The sequence below is a fragment of the Eleutherodactylus coqui genome, chromosome 8 (assembly GCF_035609145.1).
Source record: "Eleutherodactylus coqui strain aEleCoq1 chromosome 8, aEleCoq1.hap1, whole genome shotgun sequence".
In the NCBI taxonomy this organism is placed as follows: domain Eukaryota; kingdom Metazoa; phylum Chordata; class Amphibia; order Anura; family Eleutherodactylidae; genus Eleutherodactylus; species Eleutherodactylus coqui.
In genome coordinates this window covers 189,719,332-189,736,749 of record NC_089844.1, presented here as the reverse complement: position 1 = coordinate 189,736,749, position 17,418 = coordinate 189,719,332, and the positions used below count along the sequence as shown (strand labels likewise).

Here is a 17,418-nt window from a genome sequence, read left to right as displayed (position 1 = left end):
CAATGTGCCAAAAAAGGCATCAGTGACCACTTGTGCTGCTCTGTTTGCAATTATTTTTATGGATGCTAAATGAGTTTTTTTGGTTTTAAATTTCTGGAAGTTTTTGGACAAGATGAATTTTTTTTCTACAAGTTTTAGCACAAACATTTTTTATGTACATTTAATGTAATTTTAAGCATACACGTCCATTTTTAGCGTATATGTTAAACTTATTGCCATATGCATTCATGTTACTGTTTTTACAGAAAAAAATGTTCACGCTTTCACTCTAATGACTACATTTTAAAGAAAGTTTTCCAGTTGGACACATTTCTTGAAAATGCACAGCTTTATATTGCGGTACAGTTCCTATAGACTGTAATATATAAAAACCAGTATATGTTAAATTTTATGTGGGGTGGTAGGATACGCCTATCCGTACCACAAAAAAGAACGCAAACGTAAGAGAAGCCAAAGTTAGTCAGAAGTGTGCACTCCTGAGCGGAGTCTCACCAGCTCTAGTCTTGGTGTATCAAGCAATATGTTTTAATATTAAGTTTAAAAAAACATATACGCTCAACAAATAGCTAGAACCTGATGTGAGCTCCCCCTTGGGTACAAGTCCTGCAGTATATCTTATATAGGAGAAGGTGGTGGTGGGATGGATGATGCTGCTGATGACCAGTCACCATCTTGTTTCAGGTGATCGTTCAGCGCTGTCTGGCTGCCCGTTCTCTAACGCATGTCAAATTGGGTTGTGTGTTATGCGGTTACCTGAAGATTCTCCCCATGTTCCTCATGGTTATGCCTGGGATGATCAGCAGAGTCTTGTATCCAGGTAAGAGGTGTTTGTCACACTTGGTACACATCTCAATGTGGGGAATACAACCATCGCACCCCCGTTCTTCCCGCACCTTCTTCCAACCATAAACTACTTTATTTATAGCTTTCTTGAGCTACAGATCATATATGGCTCTAAACACATAGATGTAACAGGACTGAGGGAGCCCGCTCAGGTGTGAGGAATGGTGGCCACACACCTAAAAGACACTCTTTCTGCCTACAGTCACCATTAGGGGACGCCGCAGATTTATACCGCTAGCATTAAAGGGTTTCTGTCATTAGAAAAAACTCAATACTCACCTACTCCTCCCCCGTCAGTCTTTTTACCGCATCTTCTCCTCCTGTCCCCCTGGCTACACGCTGCAGATGTTGATGGTAGGAGGAGTCATAATAATGTGACGCCACTGGGTATATCTGTAGGGAGTTGAAAGGGGCTGCCCTAAAGGAGTTAACTGGTTTCTATGGTAACATACTCCAATGAGTTGGCCCGTGAGATAATTTGAGCGACGAATTGAATTGCACGTGCCCAGAAGGACAGGGCTGATTGGCTGCTGGTTGGACTATAAAAGAATTGCTACAGCACAAGAGGAGAGCAGGGAGTGCTGCTGACAGGAGATTCCTGCAGATGCCACAGTTTGCAGAGTGCGGGCTGCCATCAGGATACAGACATGTCTGCGCGCAGCCCCAGGAGGGCGGGAAGTCCAGCATCTGGGAGGAAGACTTTGGATGCTGTCAAGAGCCTGTTGTGAGGTCTGTTTAGCGACGGTGCAATGCTCTGCAGGTACGATAGGACCGTCTCCACAAGTACTGCTCTGACAGGCTTTATATCACTGGGCTGGGAAACTGGAGATGATCTGGATCCTGACTTCTTCCATCCCGATCGACAAACTGTGAGAGAGCCCCCGACATGTGAAGGGGACAAGATCTGCCTAGTTGCGCCCCGCGCAGCCGGTCCGTGCTTGTCGTTTTGCACTGTGTATTTTGTTGTTTCAGATGAGGTTGCCTGCGTTGTGCCATCCGAGTGCCGGAAGATCTGTGGGGCCGAGATTGGCTGTTCCAACATTGCTTATCCAAAGCTGGTCGTGGAGCTGATGCCGAGTGGTGAGTAGAGAACAGAGCGGTCATGTCATGTGATCCACGAACGTTATGTGAAGTTAACCCCATTAATTTCAGGTCACTGGACGAATGAAGAAACGGGAGTTAAACTACATTTAATATAGAAAATGACCGGAACAGCAAACGTCTACTAAATAATAATAATATAAAAATAATCTTTATTTGTATAGCGCCAACTTATTCCGCAGCACTTTTAGGGCTCATGTCCACGGGGAAAATATGATTTAGGATCCGCAGCGGATTACCTGCACGCGGATCCGCACCCCATAGGGATGCATTGACCACCCGCGGGTACGTAAATACCCGCGGATCGTCAATAAAAGGGATTTTAAAAAAAATGGAGCATGAAAAAATCTGGACCATGCTCCATTTTCATGTGGGAGACCTAAAATAGGAATTAAAAGCATTTACTCACCCGCAGCGGGCCGGGAAGCTCTTCTCTTCCTCACGGCCGCATCTCCCTTGCTTCGGCTCGGCGGATGTGCCCGGCGCATGCGCGCGGCACGTCGACGACGTGCCGGCGACGTGCCGCCGGCGTCAGGAATTCATCCGCCGCCCGAAAAAGAAGATCCGGCCGTGAGGAAGAGCAGAGCTTCGCCGCCCGCTACGGATAGGTAAATTCTTATTTATTCGTATTTTCAGCGCTCATGTCCGCGGGGCAGGATGTAGAATCCGTAGCGGGCCCGATTTTCCCCGTGGACATGAGGCCTTAGGCATGGGATAAATGCAAAACAATACAACAATTACAATGTGAGGTACATTCGTTTTGAAACAAATGGGTTGGGGGTGGTACAGGAGGTGCAAGGGGAGGGGTGAGGAGCAGCGAGGCATGGGGAACACAGGCAATAGGGGATTTCATGTGGAAATCAGTTATTAAAAGGCAAACGGGGTGGGGCGGTAAGGAGGAGCAGGGGTAGAGGTCGTATGCGATAGACAGGGTGGAAGGTGTGGGGAGCCGTAGGGAGGGGCGGGGGACTAGGTGAGGGGATTTGGTATGCTTCCATAAAGAGGTGCGTTTTTAAGGCACGTCTGAAATTTTGGGCATCGGGAATTGTCCGGATGCCTTGGGGTGGAGCATTCCAGAGGATGGGTGCTGCTCTGGTGAAGTCCTGGAGGCGAGCATGTGAGGTCCGTATTACAGGGGTGTTTAGTCTGAGTGTGTTAGCCGATCGGAGTGAGCGGGCTGGGTGGTGTACGGCAGAAGGGAGGTGATGTATGGTGGCGCGGCACCATGCAGAGCTTTGTGGGTGAGGTAGAGCAGTTTAAATTTAGTTCTGCAGTGGATGGGCAGCCAATGCAGCGACTGGCATAGTGCAGAGGTGTCCGAGTAATGACTGGATAGAAAAATGAGGCTAGCTGCTGCATTTAGTATGGATTGGAGTGGAGCAAGTCTAGTGTGGGGGAGGCCGATAAATAGTGAGTTGCAGTAGTCAAGCTGGGAGTGGATGAGGGCGACCACGAGTGTCTTCAGCGTGTCCGTGGTGAGGAACCGACGGATTTTAGCGATATTTCTGAGGTGCATGTGGCATGTTTGGGCCATAGATTGGATATGGGGGGTAAAGGCGAGGTCAGAGTCCAGTGTGACCCCAAGGCAGCGGGCATGCCGTCTGTGGGTTATGATGACGCCAGACACTGGAATGGAGATGTTGAGGGGAGGTCGGTTGGAAGGTGGAAAGACAAGGTCGTCAGTTTTAGAGACGTTAAGTTTGAGAAAAAGGGAGGACATAGTATTAGAGACAGCGGACAGACAGTCAGTGATATTTTGGAGGAATGGTTCAGAGATCTCACGAGAGGAGGTGTATAGGTGGGTGTCATCAGCATAGAGATGGTATTGGAGGCCGAATTTGTGAATGGTTTGTCCAATTGGGGCAGTATAGATAGAGAAGAGAAGAGGACCAAGGACTGAGCCCTGGGGTACCCCAACAGCAAGAGGAAGTGGAGAGCAGATAGAACCAGCAAAGGAGACGCTGAAAGAGTGGTCAGAGAGGTAGGAGGAGAACCAGGAGAGAGCAGTGTCCTTTAGACCAATAGAGCGGAGCATAGTGAGAAGGAGGTCATGGTCAACAGTGTCAAATGCAGCAGACAGGTCAAGGAGGATTAGTAGGGAGTAGTGACTTCTCGACTGTGCCGTCATCAGATCATTTGATACTTTTATGAGGGCAGTTTCAGTAGAGTGTAGAGAGCGGAAACCAGACTGGAGGGGGTCGAGGAGTAGTTGTCAGAGAGAAAGCGTGTAAGGCGGGAGTAGACCAGACGTTCTAGTAATTTGGAGATGAAGGGGAGGTTTGAGACGGGTCGGTAGTTGGCAGCATCAGTCGGGTCCAGGGTTGGTTTTTAAGCAGAGGGGATATGATGGAGTGTTTATATGAGGAGGGGAAAGTGCCAGAGGTTAGGGAGAGGTTGCAGATTGTGGTGAGATGAGTAATGAGAGCTAGCGAAAGGGACCGGAGGAGGTGAGAGGGTCACTAGCGCAGGTAAAAAGTGAGTAAGTTCTGGAAGCAGTGCTGAGGAAACTGGGATTGGAGATAGCCATGCAGTTTTCAGAGATTTCTTTTCGGATGTTGTCGATTTTTTTTCTTTGAAATAGGCAGCTAGTTTTCCAGCAGTCAGGTCTGTCGCAGGGGCCTGTTCTTTGGGGATGAGGAGGGAGTGGAAGGTCTCAAAGAGTTGTTTGGGGTTGTGGGATAGTGAGGAGACGAGGGAGGTAAAATAAACTTGTTTGGCATGGTGAAGGGCTAGGTTATGAGTTTTAAGCATGAATTTGAATTGGAGGAAGCCTGCGGGCAGCTTTCACTTTCTCCACAGCCGCTCGGCACACGTAGAGCACCGCCAGATGAAGCGCGTTTGGGACATGAGCCAAGGTTGCCGTGGTCTGCATTTGACGGCTCGAGTCACGGGTGACTAACATTGCTATGGAGGGAGAGAGGCCCCAGCACGCGTCTCATAGTGTTTGGATAGGGTATGTTCTTGTTGAAGCTTTCCAGGTGGTGGAGAGTCTGATTTGTCAGAGTAGCGAGTTCCAGAGGATAGGTGATTCCCGGGAGAAGTCCTGGAGATGATTGTGTGAGGAACAGACTAGAGGAGGACTGCAGAGTGTGTACAGGGAGGTAGGTCATTTTCTAACTCTTAAAGACAAGGGGTTTAAATTTACAGCGCTTGGTCCTGGGCTTTATTCCCACCTAAACGCAGAAATCCGGCATTGGATTAAAGCCTCTGCTGCTGCAATCAAGCAGGAGCAGTTGGATGTTCGGTGATTAGTCACATCTGAGAACCCTGACAAAAGAGACGCAGTGTTTAACCACTTCTGCCTTCTCCTTTCTCGAGTGCTCAATGAGCGTTATGTACTAAGAAGTGAAAGTGGAAGTGTTTCTTCAGTACGCGAGTCGGGGTCACGTGACCGCTGGGTGCCATCTGCCACAGCAGAGCTGCAGGATCCTCAGCTCTGCCAGTGACTATTGTTACTAAAGGGGGATGTTTTCCCTTGTAAATGGGACTCCTATGGATGCACCAGCTACAATGGAAATATAAATGACCCCGAGAGGTCATAGGGGGTAATAAAATAGTTACAAAAATAAGTTAAAAAATTTGCAGGATAAAACAAAAATATTTACAAAAAATGAAAATGACCCAGATTTCCTGTAAACAGAACCCTGTGTGGAAGTTAATTGCTTAATTGCTTTGTTTTTATTGTGACATTTCTTAATTGCACCCCCTGCAAAGGGAATTTTCTAGCTGTTCAGCATGTAATAATTCATTTTTTTTCTCAATAAAATCAGCTGAAAGTAAAAATGAAAATGACCCAAAGTCGACGCCAACCAAAACCATCGTCGTATGCATCCTGTAATTCAAAACCATATATATTATATACCAAAACGTCTGAAACAAAATGAGGAACCTGTTCCCATACTTTATTTTAGCATAAATAAACTAGTATAAAAACAATTATAAATGTTAAAAAAATCATTTTACCCTCAATAAAACTAAAAAAACGGAAAAAAAGTCAGTGAAAAAGATATAAAAAAATAGCACTATATGTCATGGCCCACACTGCCTTTCTTGCAATGTCCCCTGGTGAAATCCACATACAATCTGAAAATCTATCTTCAGGCTGCCGTGCTTTCCCACAGACCTCGTAATAAGCCCCTAACTGTAAACGCGTATGGGGGTCATTTTTAATTTTTTTTTTTTTTTGCTTAAATGTATTTATTTTTTACTTCAATTTATGTTTTTTGGTCTGACAAGCATTTTTTCAATAGTTTGGTTACAAGTTTAGTATTATTTGTCTTCTGCAGCTTCTATATATCGCTATATATAGTCAATGCAGTGTAACATCGGCTTTATGGTTCAACATTTTTTTATTGATATCTTGTATACAATGGCCTATTTTACCAAAATAAATCAAAATTACTACAGAAAAAACTGTTGTTGAGCTCAAGTCCTTAAATCTCCTCGAGTGTCCGTATTTCTTCAGTGAGCCTCTCCTAGGCTACCGGGCTAAATGCTGTCACCATCCACTATATGCTAAAATCGCTCAGACTAATAAAGGAGGGGGGAACAAGTGAAGAGCATAACTGTATATCATACGGTTTCACTCTAGCTATCCATAATAGCAACTGTCTTAGTAATATATATTCTAAGAAAGGCTTCAATGAGAGAGAGATGAAATGAGAGAAAGTTGAGAAGGGAGGGGGGGAGAGGGTAAGATTTGTGGAGAGGGACCAACCTAATCGGCTTCTGCTGGTTTATTGGTAGTTCCCTCACCCATGGGGGCCCGTGGCAACTAGTTGTGGGCATGCTCGGAGGGGGGGCATTCACCACCCATGTGGTCACCTCCTTTGAGTCTCGGAGCTGGTTCCAGGTGAACCAAACTGATATTTATTATATCTCAGCTCATCTCTGGCGTATAATTCCTCTAGATGCCTAATGTTGTCTAGAGCTTCTTAACCACATTATCCAGGAGGGTGGGGATGTGGACTTCCATTTTCTAGGGATCACCAGTCGTGCTGCTAGGATGAAAAATCTCAATAATGAGCTCTTGGCTTGAGCCAAGGGTCCAGGTAACGTGGACAATAATGTGAGTTCCGGGGTTAAATGTATCTGGTTACCACTGACCCATGTATATAGAGCACCCACCTCCTGCCAAAGAGGGCCTATCAACGCGCATGACCACCATATTTGAGTAAGCATACCTTTTTCTGACAAGCATCTCCAGCATACATCCGGATGTTGGGGGCAGAATCTGGGCAGCCTCTCCAGGGTCCTGTACCATCTTGTTAGGATTTTGTAATTTAATTCTTGTAGTTTGCTCGATATGTTTATTTTAAATGTCAGAATGTAGGCTTTCCTCCATGACTCTTCTGTAAGTGTAACTCCCAATTCTTGTTCCCAACCCCTTTCCAGGTTCTTCCCCCTGTCTCTTGTTTCCTCATCTACCAAGAATTTATATGTCTGAAATTTTTTTGTTCTTTGTCTGATTAAAGATGAATTGATTCTCAAATGGTGTCAAAGGAGTGTTTATTTCCTCAAGCTTTCCCAGGGATCTTATGTAATGGCTCAATTGGAGGTATTGGTACCATGCTCCAGCCGGGGGTCCCCGATCTACGATCACCTACCTCAAAGGCTTGAGACCTTCTGTCCCTAGCATATCCTTGACCCTTGGGATCTCTGTTGGGTGTACGGCTGTCATTATGTCTGTGAGAGATGAACCTTTGAGGAATAATGGGATATCCATGTTGCCTACCAAGGGTTTCAGGGGACCCGGTCTCGCTATTAGCTTTGCTTTCATGGCTGGGCCTACCCAGGCCACCAGAATGTTTTCTATGAAAGGTGTCAATCCCATATTTCTAAAGCCTGAGTGCCCCGGTAGCCATAGCAGTCCCTGGCCTTTGTATGGTATTGCCTCCTGTTCCATCGTCACCCATCGTTTTTGAGGGCTCCTTTGTATTAGATCTAGAATGCGTCATGCTAAAGTGGCCTTGTAGTATAGTGCTATGTTTGAAATTCCCATCCCGCCATGCTCCGGGGGCCTCCAGTTGTGTCTAGGTTGTCTGCCACCCCATATGAAATGCATCATTATCCTCCTAATCTGGTTTAGAAAGGCTCCCGGTAGTCGTATCGGTACAGTTTAAAGGGCATATAAAAGTCTAGGGAGGATGTTCATTTTGACCGTGCTAATTTTGCCGAACCAGGAAAGGGGTACTGTACACCATTTATCCATATCTTCTTCTAGTTTGGTTAGGAGAGGTTTATAATTTTGATGGAAAAGGTCAGCTATGTCTGGTGTGATTGTGATTCCTAGATATTTGATGCTGTTCTTGCTCCAGGAAAATGGAAACGCGGGTCTAATGGCTTCTATTTCCTCTTCCGGAATATTTACATTAAGAATCTCGGACTTACTTTATTTTGAAATTTGAGAGTCGGCGAAATTGATGGAATTCTTTTAAGATGTTAGGGAGGGCAATTCTAGGGTTAGTTATATAGATTAACAAATCATCGACATATAAGGCTATTTTTTGCTCTTCGTTGTTCGTCTGGACTCCCCTGATGTTCTCGTTTGCCCGGAGGGCATTTGCCAAAGTCTCCATGACAATGATATACAGAAAGGGGGACAGAGGGCAACCCTAACGGGTGCCATTTTTGGTTCGGAATTGCTGAGATAGCCTGCCATTGCAAATATGTACGACTGCTGTGTTCTAGGGTTTAGGGCCCTCCCCTGCCGCACTTGCCTCCAAATTCATAGAACCTCCCTTTTAATTTGTCTCGCTGACAAAGTGAGGCCTGGTCTAGTCTACGAAGTATTTCCGTCTGCTTGGAAGATATTTCTGCGGCTATGTTATCTGCCGGGGATGCCTTGTTTGCTGTCTCTAGTTTATCTAGGCTTACCAATAATTCTTCTAGCTTAGCTGTTCTGATTTTTTTGAGCCTAGCCCCATGTGCGATGAATATTCCTCGTAGGACGCACTTGAGGGCCTCCCATTTAATGGGAGCTGGTGTGGGGTCTGTTTCGTGGTTAGATCTAAAATCCTCTATGGTCTGTTGTATCTCTTGTTTACAGGCTGCATCTTCCAACAAGTTATCTTTCAGACGCCAATTGAAAGACATACTGTCTCTTCTTCCTGTCCTCAGAGAACCCCAGACTGGAGCATGCTCCGACCATATAAACGTGCCTATTGTTGAGGAAGGGGATCTAACTAATAGCCCGTGTGTTACGTATAGATAATCCAGTCTATGATAACTGTTGTGTGCATATGAGTGATAGCTGTAGTCTTTCTCCCCTGGGTGTAGTGTTCTCCATAAATCTATGAGTCTGAGGTTTGCTAATTCTGACTAGAGTTTGCGTGTGATTGAGGGGGAAACCCCCGACTTACCCCCCGACGAGTCATGTGCTGGGTCCATGCTTAGATTAAAATTGCCTCCGAGGATGATATTGGATCCATCTGCGAACTTCGCCAGTGCCCCCATATTAATTTGTGGGGCAGGCATTTGTGGATGGCAATTGAGGTACCACCTGCTTTTTTAGTTGGCTGAGGGTTATGAAACCAAGTGGTGTAGTGACGGTGTTTGCATTTGGGTATTTTCGTGTCCTGAAAGTGAGTTTCCTGTAGGAGGGCTATCATGATTCTTTTCTTGTGCAAGTGGTCAATAATTTGTCCTCTCTTAAGTGGTTTGTTCAGCCCCCTTGTGTAAAAGGAGCAGAAATTTAGGTCGGCCATCTGATTTTAGTTCTGATAGGCCCTCTTGTGGGTCGGTCTGTGGGGGAGTGGGACCTGGATAGGTGTTTGGTGGTGGGGTAGGGAGAACAGGCTGGGTAGAAAGATAAGGTTGGGTAAAGAAGTAAGAAAGAGAGAAGGTCCGCCGCACGGACCCTGTGCAGCGTTAAGCCACTGCACATGCTGAGTAGGTGAGCTACTGGCCTGTTAATTGCCAGTATTTGCACAGAGTGCATTTGGTCACCTGAGGTGGGAGGCGTGAAGGAACGACTGGTGTAAGCTTTGTCCTCCCGCGTCCCCCCCAGGGCCAGAAACTTAAAAAAAAAAAAAAATGCAATAGGCCTCTATGGTAGGTCTTGGGTGCTGACTCGTGAGGCACCAACATTAGCCTTAACTTTAAAATTAGCTGTAACAGTAACAAACAAAAACCGGACAGTTTCTTTATCCGCAAACTTATAGTGGGAGTGCAGGATAGTGTTGGAATTCTTGTGCGGCTGACCAGAAGGGGGAGGCAAACCCCGTGCCCTTAAATGAGGCTGTCGGGATGTATGTATCCTGGCGTGGCAAGGTGGGTATCAAACCCTCCTTCACTGCCGGGTAGCTGAAACTAAGTGTCCCATGTCTGCTCCCCCCGCTGCTCCGCCATCTGCCCCACCACGTCCCTCCCATTTCTAATCCAGAAAGTGGGGGGTGGCTCAGGGAAAAACTCTACTTCTGCAATAACTGAAACATAACATGCAGATAAAGTTATTTAACTAGAAAACATTCGCTCCTTATATCCTGCTTGTTGGGGGTTATTTCTTCAGGATCAAAGATTCCAAAGTCAGGTGGCCTCCTCTACTGGCATCCGTCTATCGCGTCGAGGTCTCGGTTGTACAGTTTGCCACTGTTCCTGGGCGGTGGGGGCCACTACTATCGGTGTTTCCGGCCAGTCTGGTAGTGATATCATTGGTAGATTTAACGCGCCCAAGAAATTCGGCAGGTCCCCTAGGGTGCGGAACGTGGCCGACTTCCCATTCTTCCTGGCTGTGAGCGAGAAGGGGAATCCCCACCTATATGGGACTCCCTGGTTCTGCAGGGCTGTTAAGAGCGGTCTCAGGGCCTCCCTTAGCCGCAGGGTGTGTCGAGCTAAGTCCTGTAAGAGCATTATTGGTTTGCCTTTGTATTGCAAGTCCCCTTTTTCTCTAGCTTTGCGGAGGATTGTGTCCTTTATTTTGAAAAAGTGGATCCTGCATATAATGTCCTTTGATCTGTTGGGGTCGGTTGGTTTGGGACCCAGGGCCCTGTGGATGCGGTTGATCTCGATAGGGCGCTCCGGTGGATAATCTATTAACTGCTGAAAAAATGATTGCGTCCATGACTCCAAGTGTTGCCCTTCTATTTCTTCTGGCAGGCCGCGTATGCGCAAATTGTTTCTGCGGTTCCTGTTTTCCAGGTCATCGATGTGCATGATAATACTTGTGATTTGGTCGGCTTGCGCCTGTATTGCCTGTCGATGTGTTTCCAAAATGGCCGCCGTGTTCTCCTGTGTCTCCTCCACCTGTGGAATTCTATGGCCCAAGTGCTGCATATCTGCGTGCATCTGCGCCATGTACTGTTTATTGGACGTTTCAAGTCTTTGAAAGAGACTGTCCAGTTCTGATCTTGTGGGTATGGCCATTATATGGCATTTCCATGCCTCCTCTTTATCCTCTGCAGAAGGGGTTTGCATCTTTTTTTTTTTGTTGCAGAGCCTGCAGTGTGGGGTTCGGGGGTCTGTGGCCATATGTGTGGGCTGCCATTCCCGCCCTCTGTGAGATCTGGAGCTGGAGGAGAGAATGTGTTGTGTGGGGTGTATGGGCTGCTGCCCGCACTACTCATGGGTCCCCTGCCTGGGGAGATTGCTGGCACTTCCCCCTCCATGTCTGACCCGCCCCTGGAGCCTTCCTTCTCCCTCTCCTGGGTGTCGGGCTGCTGGGCTTGTCCTCTTCCCCTTAATGGGGACGCTCTGTTCTGCTGCTCGTCACTTGCAGGAGCTGGCGCTGGGATGTCTGCCTTCGGCACCCGCGCTCTAGCGAGAGCGGGCGCCATCTTGGATTTTACCGGCGCTTCTGCCGCGGCGCCGAGAAACCTCTCCAAAGCGCCTTTTCCACCACTCGTTGCGGGACCCTGGAGACGCGGCTGCCTGCTCTTCATGCTGCTATGTCCGGGGGTAAGTTTTGGCTGCTGCTGGGTGCCTCAAAACTGCTGGCTGGGTGAAGGACGCGGGGGCTCGCTCTGTTTGTGACTTATCCCGCCATTAGCCGAACACGCCCCCCGTAACATCGACTTTAAATGGGACAACTATCAGTCAAAAAAATTGCCCAAAGAACGATTTTCAGCGCTTAGTTGTCCCATGTAAACACGTGAACAGAGGGTGCTGAACGACAGATCACTCATTAGTTGCTTCATTTCAGATCACTGAATACTAAGCAGCTACTGAGTGACTCTCACTCAATGTAAACAGGCAGTCGTTCATCTTTTCAATGACTGCCTGTTCAGTGATTGGGAGTTGCGTCCAGAAGGGATCTCCATTCCCTCACTGAACAACTGGTGCTCCTGTGTAAAGTGGAGGTAAGCTGCACAATTTCTAGTTGAAGAAGGGCTCAGAGAACATGGTGATGTGATAGTTATTTGGATTTAGTGTGACCATCAACTAAGGAAGGTCTGAGCCCCGAAGACTGTATGATTGCTGGGTCAATAAAGAGAAGTCACATTTAATGTTCCTGTTCTCTGAGTACTTCTTCAGTATAAGTTGCGCCGCTTACCAGATTTTTCACCTCCACTCGCCATTAGCATGCCCACTCTCACAGGTGTGGCGCATCTGCGGATCGGCAGCACTTCAATAGCAATGTTCACCACCATTCTCCTTCTAGCCATTATGACTTTGCACATTTAGTCCTAAGGGTCGCTCCACCGACTATTTCTTTGCACTGCTTCTGTGTGAAAGCAGTTGAGACAGCTATCAGGTGTGCGAGTTGTCCCATGTGAAGTACCCCTAAGGCCGCTTTCACACAGGCAACACAATCGCATGATTTTCTCGTGCTGTGACAGTGCTACAAATCGCATGTATGTGAAGCCCATGGTTTCCAATTGGTTTCTTCACTTAGCGATGTTTTGTAGGCTGCAACATTGCAAGAAAAAAAATTGTAATATGCTGAATATTGCCGCAATTTGCGATGTTTTGTAGTCCATGTTTCCCTATGGAGCCTTCCTTTGTGTGGCATAACATCGCACAAAATCGCAGTTTTCTTGCGGTGTGATGCACCTTTTACAGAAGTAAGTCCTACTGTTTGTCCCTAAAATAACCCCTAGCTGCATTTAAAAACAAAACAACGCATTACCTCTATCACTGTGATTGGTTCATCAAGCGCTGCAATGATTGGCTGAGACGCGGCGCTCAAGAAAGAATCAGAGCCAGCACTTCCTAAAGACAGGGTTTATGAACCCCCTGACCAGGAAGCAGCAACTGAAGACTGCAAACAAGTGTAACAGAGCCTCGGAAGGCGAAGTGCGGCGGAGCGGACAGCACCTGTTAGGTAATGTATCGTTTTGTTTTTTAATTGCTGCTAGGGCTTATGTTCGGGGCAGGGCTTATATTTCAAGCCCCCTGAAAACCCCACAAAAGAGCGCTACAAAGTCAAGATATCACCATGGGAACCGCAGCGATATCACACAGAAATTGCGGGAACATTGCTGCAATATCGCTGCGATTTTCTCACGGTGATATCGCTGTTGCCCATATGAAAGAGGCCTAAGTCTCAATAGGAGATCCATCAGTGTGCTGGACTCATGGCTTGTGCTGCGAAAAGATTATCATTCAGTTTAAATGCAGCCACAGACTGACGAGAATTGTGCGGTTCGCATTCGTCGTTCAGTTTCAGTTGGCACAGAAGTCAGTGCCGGCTCTCTCACTTGTTGGGCAGTTTAAACACTGATTGGAAGGCGATAAATGGTAAGTGAACGAGAATCATACAGGCGGCCCGAGAGTGAGCTAGTGATGTCATCAGCTCGTTCCACCGGGCAAACGAGAATCATGAAATTCTCATCCCATGTAAAAGGGGGATTTGTTTTCAGCCCTTATTCCTTCTTTCCTACACTTTATCAGCTAATTTAAGAACACAACAAAGATAAATTATCTGCTACAAAGTCAAGAAAGGAGAGAAAAGGGCTGAAAAACAAGCTGTCTGTCCAGCACACTGACTGATTTCCCATTGAGACTTATTTACCCCACTGTCGTTCCGTGTAAAAAGGACATGACTGCACAAGCACTGGCGGCACCGCTAAGGTCGTTCGCGATCGTGTAGAGCGTTTAGACTGACTTGTTGCTGGATAGCAGGCCTCTCACTCAGCACTTTACCTAATATGTAGGCGGGGAGCATCTACACGTTATGAGAAGCTTGCGATCCAGCGAGAGTTTTATCACTGACTGAAGGCCAACCGCAAACGAGAAGAGAGAGCAATTTTTTTTTTTTTTTTTGCATTTACACTGTTTGAACAAATACTGAGTGAATGGTCCTGTGTAAGTGGACCATTAGACTGCAGTGTCTAAGGGTGCGTTCCCACGAGCGCATAAACGGCGCGTTTTTGCGCCCAATCGTATATACGTGACCATCTGAGGCGTTGGTTTCGAATGCATTCGTTCGCACTGGCGATTTTACGGCGCGTAAAAACGGCAACCCGAAAAAAAACGGAACATACGCGACCAAAATACGCGCCAACGCATATTCGATGGCCGAAAAAATAGTTTGCAAAGTAGGAACAAACGATAATACGCTTTCTAGCTCTGGTCATGATCGCCGAAAAACGTTCTTTCCGGCGATTATACGCTGCGCACGTGCGAACATAAATACGCCTACGCTCGTGTGAATGCACCCTTATACAGTGAGATGTGGAAGCTTCGAAGACAAGCAGTGCAAGCGTTTTAATTTAACCCCATTGCAAAAGTGATTGTCAGCACAAATACATGCATTTAAGCCCTGTCTGCATGTTGTCTCTCTGACTCAGGTCTCCGAGGTCTGATGCTCGCAGTGATGCTGGCCGCTCTCATGAGCAGTCTCGCCTCCATCTTTAACAGCAGTGGTACTCTGTTTACAATGGACATTTGGAGGAAGGTGAGACCACAGGCTGCAGAACGCGAGCTTCTCCTGGTGGGGAGGTAGGTGACCAATCATCAGTCCGTATGAAGCAGTAGATTAGTGATAAGCGTCACCTCTGCCTTATACAACCCCAATTCCAAAAAAGTTTGCATGCATAAAATGTAAAGGCAAAAAGAATGAAATGTTTTGGAAATCTCATCTAACCAGATGTTATTCACAGTAGAACACAGAACATATCAGAGAAACATTTTCCTATTTCATTTTAAGAAATGAAGCTATTTAGCGATTGATGGCAGCAACACATCTCACAAAAGTTGGGACAGGGGTAACAAAAGGCTGGGAACATAAGTGGTGCAAATGATAAACAGCTGGAGGGTCAGTTTTCTACTAAGACACATGACTGTGTATAATAACAGCATGTTAGAGAGGCCGAGTCTCTCAGAAGCAAAGATGGCCAGAGGTTCACCAATCTGTGAAAACTTGCATGTAAAAATTTTGGAGCAACTGTAGAAAAATGTTCCTCAACATAAAATTGCGCAGACTCTGAATATCTCCCCATCTACAGTATAGAATATCATCCGAAGATTCAGAGAATCTGGAGAAATTCATGTGTACACAAGATGCTACACAATAGTAGACATGGCCCTGCCCCACCTTATTTTCTTTACATTTATTTACATTTTACACAGCACCCCGTTTTTTTTGGAATTGGGGTTGTATATGCTGTGTGCTTCTCTTTCAGGGTCTGGACTGTTTGCCTCGTGGCTTTCAGCATTGCATGGATTCCTGTTGTCCAGGCGGCACAAGGAGGACAGTTGTTTGATTATATCCAGTCTGTAGCAAGTTTCTTGGCACCACCGATCGCAGCTGTCTTCTTCCTGGCGCTGTTTGTAAAAAGGGTCAATGAACCGGTGAGATCGCTTCTTATGTACAGCTGAGTACTATACAACTCTAACACTATGCATCACCTCTCAATGCAATAGAACACCAACCGATAATTCCATAAACATCACCTGGAGCGAGTTCAGAGAAGAACTACCAGGATGGTGAGCGGTCTGCAAATCATGTTTTGTGAGGAACAGTTAAAGGATCTGGGAATGTTTAGCTTGCAAAAAAGAAGGCTGAGAGGAGACTTAAAGGGGTTTTCCAGTGAAATACAATTGATGACCTATCATCAGGATAGGTCATCAATAGTTGATCGGCTGGGGTCAGTTCTCAGGGAGTCTCATAGGCCATTGGAACATCCATTAGCACCAGAACCATCCGTAAAGAACCGCATGTGAAGGGTTACCATGGACGAGCGGCTGCACACAACATCATAGCAGTGAATGCACAGCGGTGCCTGCGATGGTGCTTGGAGCAGTGGACTGTGAGTGGAAGCTGCGATGTCCGTACTGATTGGTTGGTGACATCCCACCACTAGACCCCGTTGTCAGCGCTACACCAGTTGGCATCTGATGGTTTCTGTACTGGGATCTCCTGTGTGATCCTCTCCTTTATACCTAACTAGCTGATATACCCAGCTTCGCCCGAGTTAATTTGGTACTGGTGTTTATCTGGTGTTCACATGGAAAATCTTATGAAGTGGTGGTTACTTTAGAGATACCGGAAAAACATATGTTCACCATTTTGCATAGTTCTCTGCATTACCCAGGAAACACCACGGGGAGGTAACCATGTGACATTTCCTTTATATAAAATGACATCAGGAAGTGAGAGAATTAGATTCCATACATAAAATTTGGACGCTAATTCTTTTGCACTTAGAATTGAATAATCGAGGTGGGACCCATTAACTTTTCCTATTTATGACATAATCAATGCCCGTGCCAAATTTCAAGTTTCTATGACATCGGGAAGTGAGAGAATTAGATTTCGTATGTAAAATGTGGACGCTAATTCTTTTGCACTTAGAATTGAGCAATCGAGGTGGGACCCATTAACTTTTCCTATTTATGACATAATCAATGCCCGTTCCAAATTTCACGTTTCTATGACACCGGAAAGTGAGAAAATTACATTCCGTACGTAAAATTTGGACGCTAGTTCTTTTGCGCTAGAATTGAATAATGGAGTTGGGACCTATTAGCTTTTTCTATTTATGACATAATCAATGCTCGTGCCAAATTTCACGTTTCTATGACACCGGAAAGTGAGAAAATTACATTCCGTATGTAAAATTTGGGCGCTAATTCTTTTGCGCATAGAATTGAATAATCGAGTTGGGACCCATTAGCTTTTCCTATTTATGACATAATCAATGCTCGCGCCAAATTTCGAGTTTCTATGACACCGGGAAGTGAATTAGATTCCGTACGTAAAGTTTGGACGCTAATTCTTTTGCGCATAGATTGAATAATCAAGTTGGGACCCATTAGCTTTTTCTATTTATGACATAATCAATGCTCGTGCCAAATTTCACGTTTCTATGACATCGGAAAGTGAGAAAATTACATTCCGTATGTAAAATTTGGGCGCTAATTCTTTTGCGCATAGAATTGAATAATCGAGTTGGGACCCATTAGCTTTTCCTATTTATGACATAATCAATGCTTGCACCAAATTTCACGTTTCTATGACACCGGAAAGTGAGAAAATTACATTCCGTGCGTAAAATTTGGAAGCTAATTCTGTTGCGCATAGAATTGAATAAT

General features: G+C 46.0%; 1 protein-coding gene across 1 annotated transcript in view; it reads left to right on the top strand.

Moving 5' to 3' along the window:
• SLC5A2 (solute carrier family 5 member 2) overlaps positions 1 to 17,418 on the top strand; it is a 64,353-nt gene that overhangs the window by 43,558 nt on the left and 3,377 nt on the right. The window contains exons 9-12 of the mRNA XM_066577133.1: positions 682 to 817; positions 1,816 to 1,923; positions 14,673 to 14,823; positions 15,507 to 15,675. Coding sequence (XP_066433230.1) covers positions 682 to 817; positions 1,816 to 1,923; positions 14,673 to 14,823; positions 15,507 to 15,675 — 564 coding nt within the window. The remainder of the gene's footprint in view (positions 1 to 681; positions 818 to 1,815; positions 1,924 to 14,672; positions 14,824 to 15,506; positions 15,676 to 17,418) is intronic.